This window comes from Mustela putorius, unplaced genomic scaffold (assembly GCF_011764305.1).
Source record: "Mustela putorius furo isolate JIRA1106 unplaced genomic scaffold, ASM1176430v1.1 tig00003850_pilon_pilon_pilon, whole genome shotgun sequence".
Lineage (NCBI taxonomy): Eukaryota > Metazoa > Chordata > Mammalia > Carnivora > Mustelidae > Mustela > Mustela putorius.
Window position 1 is genome coordinate 18,800,623 of NW_025422002.1, and position 15,996 is coordinate 18,816,618.

The window sequence follows — 15,996 nt, forward strand, 5'->3', positions numbered from 1 at the left end:
AAGGCTGTCAGGATGGATAGAACCATTCCACAAGAGTTGCACAAAAATCGCAGGTTGGCAGATGTGACTGTGGTATAGAACACAGATAGCATATTCTTCAGGTAACAAGCAAAACCTGCTTTTAATATTTAACTCAAATAATTTAATCTCAAGAAATAATCCTTTCGCCCGTGTAGTAACTTCTTTCATTATTTTCCAGGACCCAGACAAGAAGTATCTGCACAACCCCTTGGACTGGGAAGGGCTTCAGTTAAATTTTGTTCAGCTTCCCAGCCACTTCTAAGGCTAGGAGATACTAGGTCAATTTCAGGACTACTGCCTTTGGGCCTCTCCAAAGCATAGTTTATTTAAGAGCCATGACCTTCTATACAGAACTCCGGATGGTTCAAGCTAAGCTAGTAGGTCCAATTCATTTAGGAGGTAACAAGCGTCCTGAAGCACGTACGCATCTTCCAGTCTGGAATGCAACAGCTCCCACCAGTCAGTTGGGAGAAATGACAATCCAAAGGCACAGAAACTCCGACGTTCTCGCCTATTCAGGCGAAAACAAGGAATCATAGAGATGTGTCTTCCCAGAGAGCCAGGGCTGGAAGGGGTTGGTTAGCAACCGGAAGTAGCGGTATCCCCGGGTCAGCCATTATTCTGGACCTTGGCGCCGTGGTGTCCGGGTCTCCGTGTCATCTGTCGGCGTCCTGGCCCCCGGGCGGAGGTACCCAACGCTGGAGGCGCAGCGAGAACCCCCGGTGAGCGGGGTGGGCTCGGGTCGGCTGGGCTGGCGCGGAGGGCGGTCCGGGGTAGGTGCTGAAGCTCCGTTGGGCTGCGCAGTCGTCGCCGGCCCGTCCCCGGCGCTGACCCCCAGCATGGTACCTCCTTAGCTCGGTGTTGGAGTGGACGCCCTGGCCTCGACTTGGGCAGATGCCGGCTGGGGAAGGTAGTGAGGACAGATACCTGAGTCTGTGTGTGTCTGTGCTGCTGGAGTCCGATAATGAAGACAGCGACCGCAGTAGCCAGGCCTTTCTGCTTTTCCTCAGTCTTTCTTGAGGTTGATAGAAACAGCTTGAGACTTCCTAGAGCTGTGGCAAGCGGCCTCCTACGACTTGTTTCTTTGGTAGGGATGGAATAATTTCCATCTTTTAATTTGGTATTATAATGGTATTTAAAAAGCAAACTTCCACCACCCATACCAGCATTACTTAAGGGAGTATATTTAAACGCTAGGTACTGACGCTGTAAATTCAGAATAAATGCCATTCTTGCAAGAAAGGTCATTGCCAACCTGTATCAGTGATTGTGTATAGTTACTGTGTTTTTCGTTTTATGGTTTGCCAGATTACGTGTTTATAACGAACCAGCGTTTGGAAACTGTTGCTTTAGAATGAATGTTGTTTGGCTTTCGGAAGTCTTTAGATGGAAGTATTTTGGACTTTCGGAATTCAGTTCCATGATTTCAGAATCTGCTTCCACAACTCTACCAGTCCAGTGGCCTTGAACTGCTTAGTTCCTCTGAGCCTTCTTTTGTTCTTTCTAACTTATAGCTCACAAGCCTTTCATAAGAAGCAAACAAACTGTATTTTTTAGGATTTATTTTTATCTGTGAAGTTAGAGTAAATAGAATTTTAATAATTCACTGTAGAAAATCCTTTTCCCCCCAAGTTTTATTGATCTCAAAATAAACTTTATTCTTTTGAGCAGTTTTAGTTTTACCCCCAAATGAGCAGAAAACACAGATTTTCCATATACTTCCTACCCCCCATTCATGCGTAGCTTTCCTTACTAAAAACATCCCCTACTGGACTGGTATATTTGTTAAAATCAGTGAACCTTGATTGACATGTCATCATCACCCAAATTCTATAGTCATTACATTAAGATTTACTCTTGGTGTTATACATTCCATGGGTTTGGATAAATGTAAAATGACACGTGTAATGTAGCCACCATTATAGTATTGTACAGATAATACTATATTGCCCTAGAAATACTAGGATTGCCCTAGAAATCCTCTGTGCTGTGCCTGTTCATCCGTTTCTCCTCCCAGCCCTCGGCCACTATTGACCTTTTTATGGACTCTAACGTTTTACCTTTTCCAGAATGCCATGTAGTTGGAATTGTACAGTATATAGTTTTTTCAGATTGGCTTGTTTCACCTAGTAATAGGCATTTTACGATTCCTCCATATCTTTTCATGGCTTAACAGTTCTTTTCTTTTTAGTGCTGAATAATGTTCCATTGTTGGGATGAACTACAGTTTATCCATTTACCTACTGAAGGACATTTTGGTTGCTTCCAGATTTTGGCAGTTATGCATAATGTTGCTATAAACATCTATGTCCAGGTTTTTGTATGGATATGTTTTTAACTCTTTTTAATAAATACCAAGGACCACAATTGGCAGATTGTATGGTAAAGATTATGTTTAGCTTTGCAAGAAACTGCCAAACTGTCTTCCAAAGTTGGCTGTACCATTTCGCATTCCTACCAGTAATGAATGAAAGTTCCTTTTGCTTCACATCCTCACCAGCATTTGGTGTTGTCTGAATGTGTTCTTGTGTATTCTGGATTTTGGCTATCTTTTTTTTTTTTTAAAGATTTTTTAAAGATTTATTCATCTGACAGACAAAGATCGCAAGTAGTCAGAGAGGCAGGCAGAGAGAGAGGGGGAAGCAGGCTCCCTGCTGTGCTGAGAGCCTGATGTGGGGCTTGATCCCAGGACTCCGAGATCATGACCTGAGCTGAAGGCAGAGGCTTAACCCACTGAGCAACCCAGGTGCCCCTGGATTTTGGCTATCTTAATAGGTGTGTAGTGGGTATCTTATTGTTTTAACTTAACATTTCTCTGATCACATATGATGTAGAGCATACCTTCATGTTTTGTTTAGAATCTGTATATTTTCTTTGATGAGGTGTCTGTTAAGGTCTTTGGGCCATTTTTTAAATTGAGTTGTTTTCTTACTGTTGAGTTTTAAGAGTTCAGTTCTTTATCAGATATGTATGTCTTTTGCAAATTTTTCTCAGTCTGTGGCTTATCTTCTTATTCTCTTGACTTTGTCTTTCACAAAGCAGAAGTTTTTAAATTTTATCAAAGTCCAACTTACTGTTTTTTTCATGGATCACACCTTTTGTGTTGTATCTAAAAAGTTATCACCAGGGGCACCTGGATGTCTTAGTGGGTTAACCCTCTGCCTTCAGCTTAGGTCATGTTCTCAGGGTTCTGGGATCAAGCCCTGAATTGGGCTCTCTGCTCTGCGGGGAGCCTGCTTCCCCCCTCTCTCTCTGCCTGGCTCTCTGCCTACTTGTGTTCTCTCTCTCTGTCAAATAAATAAATAAAATATTTTTTAAAAAGTTATCGCCATAACCAATATCATTTAAATTTTTTTCCTCTGTTATCTTCTAGGAATTTTATAGTTTTGCATTTCACATTGAGATCCATCCTCAGTTAATTTTTGTGAAGGGTGTAAGATTTATCGAGGTTCTTTTTTTTTTTTTTTTTTGCATGTGAATGTCCATTTATCTTGGCACCATTTGCTGAAAATACTTTGTTCCACTGTATTTTCTTGCCTTTCTTCCTTTATCAAATAACGGTTTTATTTGTGTGGATCTATTTCTGGACTCTGTATTTTGATCATTAATTTATCTATTCTTTCACCAACACCATGCTATCTTGATTACTGTAATTTTATCATAACTCTTCATGTGTGGTGTCAGTCCTTCAGCTTTGTTCTTCTTCAATGTCATGTTGGCTGTTCTGGGTTTTTTGCCTCTACTATAAACTTTAGAATGAGTTTGTTGGTATCCACAAAATAACTTAGCTGAGGTTGTAATTGGAGCTGCACTGAACTAAAGATAAAGTAGGGAAGAACTAGCACTTTGGCAATATTGAATCTTTCTGTATGTGAACGTGGTATAGAAATCCTTTTTGAAAGTTCCTTTCCATCACCCTCAGATCAGTTACTCAGAATCTGTACAGTTTTTCTCAGTTATTTTATCCAAGTGCTACATAGTTTAGAATTTAATCATTTGTTTAGACCATTGTAAAACTTTACTGGCCTTCTTGAGATGTAGCCCTCCCTCCCGCATCATTCCTCCTATATAGATTTTTGACCCTGTTAATACTACATTCATGCTTAGAGTAGGAAAGGCCTTTCTAACTATGACACAAAACCTAGAGCATGAAGAAAGATTGGTTGCATGGCAAAACGAATATAAACAAAGTCACATAAGGTGTATGGCAAAGACATGAGAAAAGGAAAAAAATTTCCACTCCCATCTTAACAAAGGACTAGTTTTCTTACAGTGTAAACAGTGTGTACACAATAGTCAATATCACAATTATAAACTTGCAGGGCACCTGGGTAGCTCAGTTGGTTGGGTATCTGTGCTTGGCTTAAGTCAGGATCCCAGGGTCCTGGGATCCGGCCCATGTCAGGCTCCCTGCTAAGCTTTCTCCTCTCTCTTCTCCCCTCCCCTGCTGCTTGTGTGCATATGCGAGCACTCTCTCTCTCCATCAAATGAATAAGTAAAATCTAAAAAATAATTATAAGGTCATATAAATTTTGATCCAGCAGTTCTTTGAGGAACTTTTCACGTTTATGCCTACACACATGCAAATTGATGTATGCTCAAGGCTTTTAATGGTAATATTTTTTTAATAAGAAAAAATTGAAAACTGCCTATCTGTAATGGAGTGGGTAAATAAATTACGATACACCTGTATAGAGTGATACCATGCATCAGTAAAAGACAGGAGGGGCTGTGTTTGACAGGAAAGACTTCTAAGATACATTTTTTTTAAAGGGTTTTATTTTTAAGTAATCATCTAAGTAATTTCTGTACCCTCCCTCCCTGCCTGCCTGCCTGCCTTCTTTCCATATAAAGCACATTTCTAATAGGGCTGTATGTGCTATTATTCCCATGATTTTGGAAATACAGTTCTTCCTGGAATGGCTTGCCTAATACTCCAATGGTCTTTTTATTTTTCTTTAAAGTCCAATCCAAAATAACCTTTTATGAATTCTTTCTGTGCTGGTATGACCTCCTATTAATTTTATTTACATACTATATTGAAATTGTGTTTACATTTCTGCCTCCTCTGCTTAGTTATAAACATGCTCTGTAAGGGTCTAAGTGTTAAATAAAATTAGTGAGTGTGCTTTCATATGTCATTGGCAGTAATGTAACTGTTATACTCTCAAAAGCTTAAAACTATTTGTACCTTTCAGCCCAGCAGTTTTTTTTTCTGGGAATTTTTCCTGAAAAAATAAGCAGAGATGTAACCAAAAATTCACTTGCAAGGATAGTCATTGTGGCCTAATTTATAATAGGAGGAAATTTTAAGTAATTTAAATGTCTAACAACAGGGGAATACTTAAGTATGAATGGTCTCTTATGCTCTTAAAATAATGATGAGGATTATGTAATATATGTTTACAAGATATATGTGAAAAGCAAGTTACAGAGATGTACTGTTGATTCCAGTCTTGTGATACAAATTGGTGCAGATGATCAGAAGAATGTAGTACAAAATAATAGCAGTGATTATTCTCTGGTTTTGTCTTTTCCGATTTTACAAATTTTATGTTTGTAATAAGAAAATTAATGTTATTTCCAAAAAAAGATTTTTAGAGAGCCACAAGCTTAACTTTCATATAGTAAAAGTAAAATTTATCTGAATATTTTTATTGATGTAGTGAACAATTTTCAGAGAATTTAAAGTACGTATAGTAAAGCTAACTTAGTTTAGCTTTTTGTGTTAATTGAGAAGGTGTTAGGATTTTGTCTCACGTGTATTAGAATTAAGACCTTACTTGTTGACTATAAGGAACATAGGAAAGAGTTCTATTTATAGAAAGATAATGACTGGGGCGCCTGGGTGGCTCAGTGGGTTAAGCCTCTGCTTTTGGGTTCAGGTCATGAGCTCAGGGTCCTGGGATGGAGTCCTGCATCAGGCTCTCTGCTCAGCGGGAGCCTGCTTTCCCCTCTCCCTCTGCCTGCCTCTCTGGCTACTTGTGATCTCTCTCTCTCTCTCTCTGTAAAATAAATAAATAAATAAAATCTTTTAAAAAAAGATAATAACTGACATTTGAGTCCATATGCAGATACTGTTCAATACTTGAAATGTATGTAAATACCAAAATTTTACACAAGGCTGTATATAGTAGGACCTATTATTACCCCATTCTTCAGGTTAAGAAATAGACTCAGTAGTGAAGTAACTTGTTCAAGATCACACAGGAGTAGGCAGAATGCCCATTGTTAGAGTTAGATAAAGTTTTATTATAATTAGGTGGAGGAGACATTATGAATAAAGACTAAAGGGATTTCATAACTTTGGTTGCAACAGTGGTCTGGGTAACATCAGTGTCTGTGTCCTTAGAGCCTTGGACAGGGGCTTCTGTCAGAGGAGGCACTGCCCAGAACCTAGAACCTTGCATGCAGGGAGCTTCTCTTCATCACTGGAAACTGACTGGGGTCTGGAAATTTTGGTTATTGCTTTGGGTTAACTTTATCAATGATTTCTTGAGGTCTTCTAGATGATGTTCTCCAGGCTTTAAGGAAGAAGTCAAGCAAGAATTGAGAGGGCCTGGAGAGGAGCCTTTCTTAAATGACAACAATGACAAGAGAAAATTGGGCCCACAGTGCTCTGAGACAAGAGGGTCTTGTTAAAGGGAAGGATGATACCTGGAAATGGGGAACCAGCTTCCAAGGAAGCAATTCCTCTGTTTGGGAGACATCCCACCTGCACTTTAGACAGTTACGTTACCATGAGACATCTGGACCCCATGAGGCACTGAGCCGGCTCCGGGAGCTCTGTCGTCGGTGGCTGAGGCCAGAAGCCCGTACTAAGGCCCAGATCCTGGAGCTGCTGGTCCTGGAGCAGTTCCTGAGCATTCTGCCTGGGGAGATTCGGACTTGGGTGCAGATCCATCGCCCTGGCAGTGGTGAGGAGGCCGTGGCCCTGGTAGAGGAGCTACAAAAGGACCTCGATGGACCAGCACTAAAAGTGAGAAAGGGGGAGGGGAAAATTTTGGGATGGAAGGAAAGAGAGAATTAAGGCAGGGCAAGCTGGGCTGGAGAGTGATCCTATAATTTTCATAAATAATTAATAGCTCATTAGCAACCCTAATGCTTATTACAATAGGTTCATGAGCTATTTCAGATCATAGAATATCTGTGGAGAAATGGATTTATGATTGGCATCTTGGGCCTAATTCAGAGTTAGCAAAAAGGCATTGATTGCATTTTATCCCTCTGGGTGATGCCTGCTAATGCAGAATTCAGTTGGATAACCTGAGGAACATAGTGTTTCTAAGTGTTCCCCTAAACAGAAGCATATGTATCATTTGTATAAGTTTATTAAGAATGATGATATAAGCTTGGAGTATAAAAGAATGATTTAGAAAGCTTCATTCTTGAAGCTTTTTACTTGAAGCCTTCTAAATCTGGCAGGACCTCCCCTTGTGTGCCCCTAATGGGGATTTTGTGAGCCAAGGGATTGGGTTGAGATACTTTTGGAAAAATTTTATTATTCTTGACCATTAAATTGGGATCTTATATATTTCCTAGTGTGTGTGAGATCTCTTTCTGTCAGTCTGTAGTCCACTAGGAACATTTGTATATAAAAAGTCTGAAACGTAACTTAAACTTGGGAGTGGCACCAAGGAGGGGCTTTTATTTTAATCACAAAAATGAAGAATTTTAGAGCTATATATTTCATTCCAAGGCACTCCTTATTTGAGAGATAGGAAGGTGGAGGCAGAGAAGGATTCACTGGATTTCCTTATGTCATATATCTAGCTAGCAGCAAAACCATGTGTTTAGACTCTTGGTGTTTCTTCTGTTGGAGCAGGAAGGGATAATAAAGGGGTAAATAAGTAGAAGAGTGTATTGAACCCAGCCAAGTCTGATGTAAAACCAGGTCTGAAGCTAAAACCCATACTTTAGTTATTACTTATTACTTCCCATTCCCTCCTTAGCCCACACCCAGATCTCGCTTCTGTTTCCACCATTCTGTTCAGTCTCAGTGAGAGAGGTCACCGGTGCCATGAGTGGGGCTAGAGGGCTAGCTCCATTGTTCTCAAGGCAAAGGTTTACTGCTGTTTTGATGCTCAATACTTGAGGTGGATCTTTGATATCATAGTTCTAGATTGTGGGCAGAAAGAGGTCTGTAGTGGTTAGGTGAGTCTGTTTTCTGGAGGTACAAGAAGAGTCAGCTTATTTTGTTTTCCTTGTTCCTAGGTTCCAGTTCTTGTTCAGGACCAGGACCTTCTTCAGGAAGGGATGAGCACTCCAGGAACAGCAGTTCCTCATGCACCCATTAGCAGCCACATAGCAACTGAAATTTGCCAAAATCCTTTTACTGACGCAGTGATGTTCAATCTCCAGGATCCTCAACATGGTACTTAGTGATCCTGGCTTTGGACTTTCTCAGTTAGTTGCCTCCTCTTCTTTCTTGTACATGACCTTATGGTACAAAGTTCTTTCTGTTATTCTCCCCCCTATCCTTTCCTAGGTCCCTGTGACCTTTTATCCATTCTTATTGCTGTTCTTTTATTATTCCAGTCCTGTACATGGAGGTCACTCAGAAGAGGTTTGTAAGCTATTTTATAGCCATCATTGTCTAGTCCTGGGAGTTGTGGGTCTTTCTGAATTCCTTGTTTGTAGAAGAAACGGGACTTGGATTAGTAGTCAGGAATAGCAGTGATTTCACATGCAGCTTTTGCTCCTTCCTCAGATTCCCCTGCACCTGAAGCTTCTGCCCTTTCCCAGGAAGAGAACCCAAGAAATCAGTTAATGGCCCTCATGCTCCTAACAGCCCAGCCCCAGGTAGGTTTGCATTCTCTTTCCTTCCTAAGGCCCTCTCTGCACTACCAAACTGTGGCTGAGGCGTTCTCTGTCATCCTAGTATTTGGGGCCCAGTCAGTTCCTATCTGTAAATCACAGTCCATATGATTGGAAGGTAGACTGTGTGGGGTTTCCTTGTCTGTCTGATAGCCCTTGCTCACCTCATGGCCTCATAATGTATCCTTTACTAAAAGTGAAAGGAACTTTTCAGTAGGGGAGCTCCTGGGCATGGATAATCTCATACATACCTGTTATTTCAGGAGTTGGTGATGTTTGAGGAGGTGTCAGTATGCTTCACTTCAGAGGAATGGGAGTGTCTGGGCCCGATTCAGAGGGCTTTGTACTGGGATGTGATGTTGGAGAATTACGGAAATGTGACCTCCCTAGGTAAGGATTCTGTCTTCCCATCATTCTTTCCTTTATTTAGGAAACATGAGAAAATGAAACAATGTTTCATCATTGTTTTCTGATTATGAAAGTAGAATATACTTGTTTTGGAAAGCATAGGATATTAGAAGAAAATACAACTTAAACCCAGTCTTTGTAGACAAGTACTATCAAAATTTTGATATTCTTTCTATATTTTTTCTATATTTTCTATATTCTTTCTATATTTTCCGATATGAGTTTTTTTTTTTTTAATTGGCTACCTAATCTGTGCCATAATTCAGCCATTTCCTCATTCTAGATAATTTCTGTAATAATCATCTGTCTCTGTAGCTAAGGTCTTTCCTTATTTCTCATTATTTTTTTGGAAGTAGAATTACTAGGCCTAAATGTTTGAATTGTTTTAAGGTTCTTCTCTCATACTATCAAATTGCTTTCTCAGGTGATCTCTCTCCTCATGGAGAGATACATAACACTCTTTTTGCTCTGCCTTTGTTGGTACTGTGTAATCCCATTCTTTTAAATTGTTGCTGATACAATTTTTTTAAAGTTGTAATATCTTTATTCTCTGGTGGACTTTTATCACTAGTAATAAAGTAAGAACATTTAAAAATATTTAGTAGCCATTTGTGCTTCCAAGAAACATGAAAATATCTATCATGTGATAGCATCTGTGGAAATGATTCTGCCCTTAAGTAGCTTACCATGGTTTGGGACATGAGCATAGAAAGAATAAATGAGGCAAAATAAAATAATTAGTATAAGAGTGTGATGAACCTTTTAAGATAGAAATGAAGAGGACCAAACACCCAGTACCATTCCTGAGATTAGGAAAGGCCATAAAGGAGGTAACTTTGTGCTAGATTTTGAAGAAAAAGGAAAGATTGTTGTTTGGACAAATATACATTAAAAATTGAGGAATCAATTAATGCACTATCTCACTTGCGCTGAAATACAGATTTATAGTGTCAGCTTAAATAGTTGCATACTGTCCCATTGTCTATGTATCATGATTTACATTGACAGCTTTAGGATACTGAATTTCTATTCAGGAACATTACATGCCTTTCTATTTGTTCAGCACTGCTTTTATGTTTCAGGCCTGTTTTAGAATTGTCCTCTTCTGGATCTGCATATTTCAGGTTATATTGGTTCTTTGGAATTGGAATCTTTTCTCATGTTTCCTAATTGACTGTAGTTTACATATATGAAAATACTGATTGTTTTGGCTGTGTTGCAACCTTATTATTTTATTGTTCACAGTAGCTTACACTGTAAATTGTAACACTTAATTCGAATGTATCTTTTACTATCTTAGATGTGCCAATAGTGGGCCAAACAATCTGTAGATTTTATATTTTGATACATGTTACCAGACTGCTTTCTACCGATGATGTACCAACTTACCTTCCCATGAAAAGAGCAGAAGAGGGCCCATCTCCCTCATGTGCTTATGATTTGGTCAGTGTTTTACATCTCTCCTTAGGTAGAAGATATATTATTTTTTTTCATTTCTTTGATTATCAGTGTGGTTGAAATCTTTTCACATTTATTGTGAAATGTTTCACTTCTATTCATATCCCTTCTACATATTTCATTTATTTATGAGACTTGCTGACCCTTTGCCAAGTATTGCATATGTTTTTCCCATTTTTTTGCCTTTCAGAGTTATTTATGAACTGTTATTTTTAATCCTTAGGAAATCTTTTATGTAGTTTTAAATTTAGCAGTATTTTTGTTTTTGGTCTTTGTGATCTTCTAAGTAAAATTATTTTATTTATTTATTTATTTTAAATATTTTATTTATTGAGAGTGTGCAAGCAGGAAAGGGGAAGGTCAGAAAGAGAGGAAGAATCTGAAGTGGACTCCATATTGGGCACAGAGCCTGTTGTGGGTCTCAATCCTGTGACCCTGAAATCATGACCTCAGCCAAAATCAAAAGTCAGGCACTTACCTGACTGAGCCACCCAGGCACCCCAATAAAATTATTTTTCTTTTAAAAAAATCAATTGTATTTTTTTCAGATATTTTCATTGTTTCATTTTTATGTTTAAGCTTTACTACCTCTAAAATTTATCTTGATATATAGAATGACATATGAATCCAGTTTGTTTCTTTGTTTTTTAACCCAAGTGGCTTTTAGTAGTTGTAATACTATTTACTCAATAATCCATCTTTTTTAAGAGTTTAAAAATGTTTTATGAGTAAATTGGTGAATTTTATGAAAAATACTCACCATGGATCCATATAACTCATTCTGTAAGCCAAAATAAATTTTTGATGGGTCTGAGTTAAACAAAAAAAAAAAAAAGAAGAAAATGGAATTGCTTATTTAGTTTAGCTCTGTGAGGAAAGAGAAATTTGAATCAATTTTAACAAATAAGTTAGGCTTCAACTGCAATATTGTTGGGACTTCAGCAAACAGATACCCAAGGATTTATCCCCTTTGACCTGATTTTCATTTGAGGATGAAAGGTTAAGGAAAGGCTTAAGGAAATGGTTCAGAAAGAGGAAAATGAGTAACATGTCTAAGGATAGTACCAGCAAAGTATTTATAATGGTTAAAAGTTGGGCACACACTAATGCCCCAAGATAAAGTACTAAGCAAACCATGGTGTTTGACATGGAGTTACATTACAACACTCTCAAATATAACAATTCTGCACTCTCAATTTCCATGCATTGATAAACTATTTGGTGGAAAAGCAGATTCTCAGATGTCTTGCACACACTGTTTCAGTTATAAAAGATTTGTTTATGTTTATATAAGGGATTGGAATAGAATTGAAAAGAAATTCAGGTCATATTGAGTCCTTCCTATATATTAAGCTTAACCCCAGCCTTCAAACATTCAAGTTGGAGTGGTAGACACTTACACTAATAATTACAATACAGCATGACAAATGCTATGTAATAAAATTGTGCACAAGTGTGGGAGCCCATAGAAGCTTAGGATAGTAGGACTAGGAGGGTGGGTCCGGAGTGGGTAGCTTGGGAAAGATTTACAGAGAGGGAGGCTCAGTTTTATTGAGATACAATTCACATATCTTTAATTCAGTCATTTAAAGATTACAATGCAGTTGTTGTTAGTAATATGCAGAATTGTGTGACCATCACCACAATTAATGTTAGAACGGTTCATCACCCCCCAAAAAAGCTTTATACCATATAGCAGTCACATTCATTTCAGCCAGATGCCCCTCCACCCCAGCCTTAGGCAACCATTAATCTGCTTTCTATCTCTCTAGATTTGTCTATTCTATGGACATTTTATATAAATGGAATCATACAGTATATGGTCTTTTGTAACTGCTTTTACTTAGCATAATGTTCTCAAGGTTCATCCATGTAGTGGTGTGCATTAATACTTTATTCCTTTTAATGCCGAATAATATTCTCTTGTGTGTATGTATATCACATTTTATTGATTCATCAGTTGATAGACTTATAAAAATTTTGTTTCCACCTTTGAGCTATATAAAGGTGCTGTGTGCAAGTTTTTGTGTGGATGTATGTTTTCATTTCTTTTGGATATATACCAAGGATTGGACTAGCTGGGTGATCTGTAAAAAGATGCACTACCTGTGTTTTGGTTTCTAAAGGAAAGAAAACTTTATTATTATTCTTATAGAAATTTAATAGAAGCAGAAGAGGAAAGGAATCTACACATAAATGAGAGCAGTAGTAAGCAGTAAGTGAGAAATAAGATAAAGCTACATTAAGTCGGGTACACAACCTCTAACCTCATTAGCTGGGGGAAGCCTGGTGGAGACAGCCTGGCTGGAGTCCCGATTGAGAGGCTTGGGTGGAGCATCCTACCTGAAGGGAGACTGAAGGTGAGACTTCCAACTGATCATCCCCATAAGGGCCATACTTAAAGGGCAGATATGATGGGGTCTGAAGTTAAAACATTTGTACCTTTATGTGCGGTTTGGAGTGAGCTACGTTTCTATGTTACCATGTTTTTGTATTTTCAAGAAGCCAGGGCTGTTCGTGTTTGCCTCCCCTCCCAGGTTACATACTTGGGAAGCTAGCCCCGCCTGTAGGAGGAGGGGATGTGAGGCTAGATTTATAATTCTTGGCATCCAGAAGGGCTAGTTCTGACCTGGAGGCCAGATAATATATTTTAAATAATGAGGCTTCCAAGGTTATTCACATAACCTGAGTCTCACAAACAAGATTCTGTAGCCTACCTGCATACATGCAGTCTAGGTGGTTGGTTATGCAAGACAGATCATAGAAACATCTATCAATATAAAACACTGGGTCATAAGGTAACTACGTTTAATCATATGAGGAGCTGACAGACTGTTCCAAAGTTACTGCGCCATTTTACACTTTCACTGGTAGTTTGTAAATGTTCCAGTTTCTCCAGATCATTGTTTTTTTTTTTTAAGATTTTACTTGAGAGAGAGAAAGCGAGAGCACAAGAAGTGGGAGGGTCAGAGGGAGAAGCAGACTCCCTCCTGAGCAGGGAGCATTATGCAGGGCTCCATCCTCGGACTCCAGGATCATGACCTGAGCTGAAGGCAGATACTTAACCTACAGAGCTACCCAGGCACCACAGAGTTTCTCCAAATCTTCCCCAGCATTTACAGTCTTTAGTAATTTATGATCTTTCTTAATATAGCCATCCTAATGGATCTAAAGAGATAACTCATTGTGGTTTTCATTTGCATTTCCCTGATGACTAAAGATGTTGTGCAACTTTTCATGTGTTTATTGGCTGAAATATCTTTTCAGATTCTTGCCTATATTTTAATTGGGTTGTCTTTTTATTCTTGAGTTGTAGGATTTTATGTATTTTAGATACAAACACCTTATCAGATATGGGACTTTCAAGTATTTTCTCCCATTCTGTGTTTTTTTCACTTTCTCGGTGATACCCTTTGAAGCACAAAAGTTACTAATTTTGATGAATTTCAATTTATCTTTTCTTTTGTTGCTTGTGGTTTGCTGTCCTGTGTCTAAGAAACTATTGCCTAATTCAAGGTCATGGAGATTTGTATATGTGTTTTCTTCTAAGAGTTTTATAATTTCAGTCTTGTGTTTAGTTCTTTTATCTCTTTTGAGTTAATTTTTGTATGTGATATAATAGTCCATCTTCATTCTTTCCATGTCTCAGCCCTAATCCATTATCTTAGCAGCATTTCCAACCCCACCCCCCATTGAATTGTTTTGGTACCCTTTTGAAAATCAGTTAGCCATAAATGTGCAGGCTTGTTTCTGGACCCCCATTTCTGTTCCTTTGATTATATGTCTATCCTTATATGTCAGTGGAACCCTGTCGAAGTACATTTTAAAATCAGGAAGTGTGAGCCTTTCAGTTCTGTTACTCTTTTTCAGTGTTGTTTTAGCTCTTCTAGGCTTGTTGAGTTTCCATATGAATTTTAGGATTAGCTTGTCAGTTTTTACAATAGGGATGATTGCACTGAATTTATATATCTGTGTGGGGATTATTGCCATTTTAACAGTATTAAATCTTCCAAATATGAACAAGGGATTTGTTTTCATTTATTTAGTCTTTAACTTCGTGCAACAATGTTTTATAGTTTTCAGAGTATAAGTTTTGTACTTCTTTTTAAAATTTATTCCTAGGTCTTTTATTCTTTTTTATGCTGTTATTTCTTAATTTCCTTTTAGGATTGTTCAGTGCTATTGTGTAGAAATCCCATTGTTTTTTGTTTATTGATCTTGTATACTGCAACCTCACTGTATTTACTTAGTTTTAACAGGTTTTTTTTGTAGATTCTTTAGGATTTTCTCCATATAAGGTCTTGTCATCTGCAAATAGAGGTAGTTTTACTTCTCCATTTCAATCTGGATGATTTCTTTCTTTCTGTTGCCTAACTACCCTCGCTGAATCCTGCAGTCTATGTTGCATAGTGGCAAGAACAGAAATCTTTTTCTTGTTAAAGGTTCTTAGAGAGAAAGCATCAGTGGTTCACCATTAAGTCTGATGTTAGCTTTGGATTTTTTTGGTAGATCTTTATCACACTGAAGAAGTTCTCCTTCTATTCCTACTTGATGTCAAGTGCTTTATTCATGAAGGGGTACTGGATTTTACCAGATGCTTATTCTGTATCTGTTGAGATGATTATGTGATTTTTGTCTTTTATTACATTGATATGGTATATTACATTAATTGATTTTTCAGTATTATACCATATTGCATTCCTGTGATAGATCTCACATGATCATGGTGTGTAATTTCTTTTTTCATGTGTTGGCCGTATTATGTGGACTAGTATCTTGTTGAGGATTTTTATATCTATATTCATAAGATCTATTTGTCTGTAGATCTCTTTTTTTTAAAAAAAATTTTTTTTTTGTGATGTCTTTGGTTTTGGTATCAGAGTAATACTGGTCTCACAGAGTGAGTTGTAAAGTGTTCCTAAGTGTTCTGTTGAAGAGTTTGTGAAAAATTGGTATTCTTTTAATGTTTGGTAAAATTCATCAGTGAAGTACTTTGGGCCTGGGCTTTTTTTTTGCAGGTGGTTTTTTGATTACTGACTCAGTTTAGAGATCTATTCAGATTTTCTGTTTCTTCTTGAGCCAGTTTTAGTAATTTGTGTCCTTCAAGGAATTGCCCATTTCATCTTAAATTGTGCAGTTTATTTGCACAGAATCATTTCTAACATTCCCTTAGAATCCTTATTATTTCTGTAATATTTGGTAATGTCTAGGGGGGTGACTTTTGGGCCTATTTTTAAAGGTGTAGTGTATTGGGCTTGTGTTGTGTGAATTGGGAAGAGGAAGAACAATTGA

General features: G+C 38.0%; 1 protein-coding gene across 4 annotated transcripts in view; it reads left to right on the plus strand.

The window, feature by feature from the left end:
• The first annotated feature begins 499 nt into the window (after positions 1-499).
• Positions 500-15,996, plus strand: part of LOC101679280 (zinc finger protein 197) — a 32,511-nt gene continuing 17,014 nt past the window's right edge. The window contains exons 1-5 of one of the 4 annotated variants that reach the window (XM_013050482.2): positions 501-743; positions 6,522-7,000; positions 8,236-8,395; positions 8,732-8,823; positions 9,102-9,228. In XM_013050482.2, the coding sequence (XP_012905936.1) occupies positions 6,602-7,000; positions 8,236-8,395; positions 8,732-8,823; positions 9,102-9,228 (778 nt within the window). In that variant the 5' untranslated portion in view covers positions 501-743; positions 6,522-6,601. Of the gene's footprint in view, positions 744-6,521; positions 7,001-8,235; positions 8,396-8,731; positions 8,824-9,101; positions 9,229-15,996 lie in introns of all 4 variants that reach the window. The other 3 variants (XM_013050486.2, XM_045063413.1, XM_045063414.1) reach the window with 3 other exon arrangements.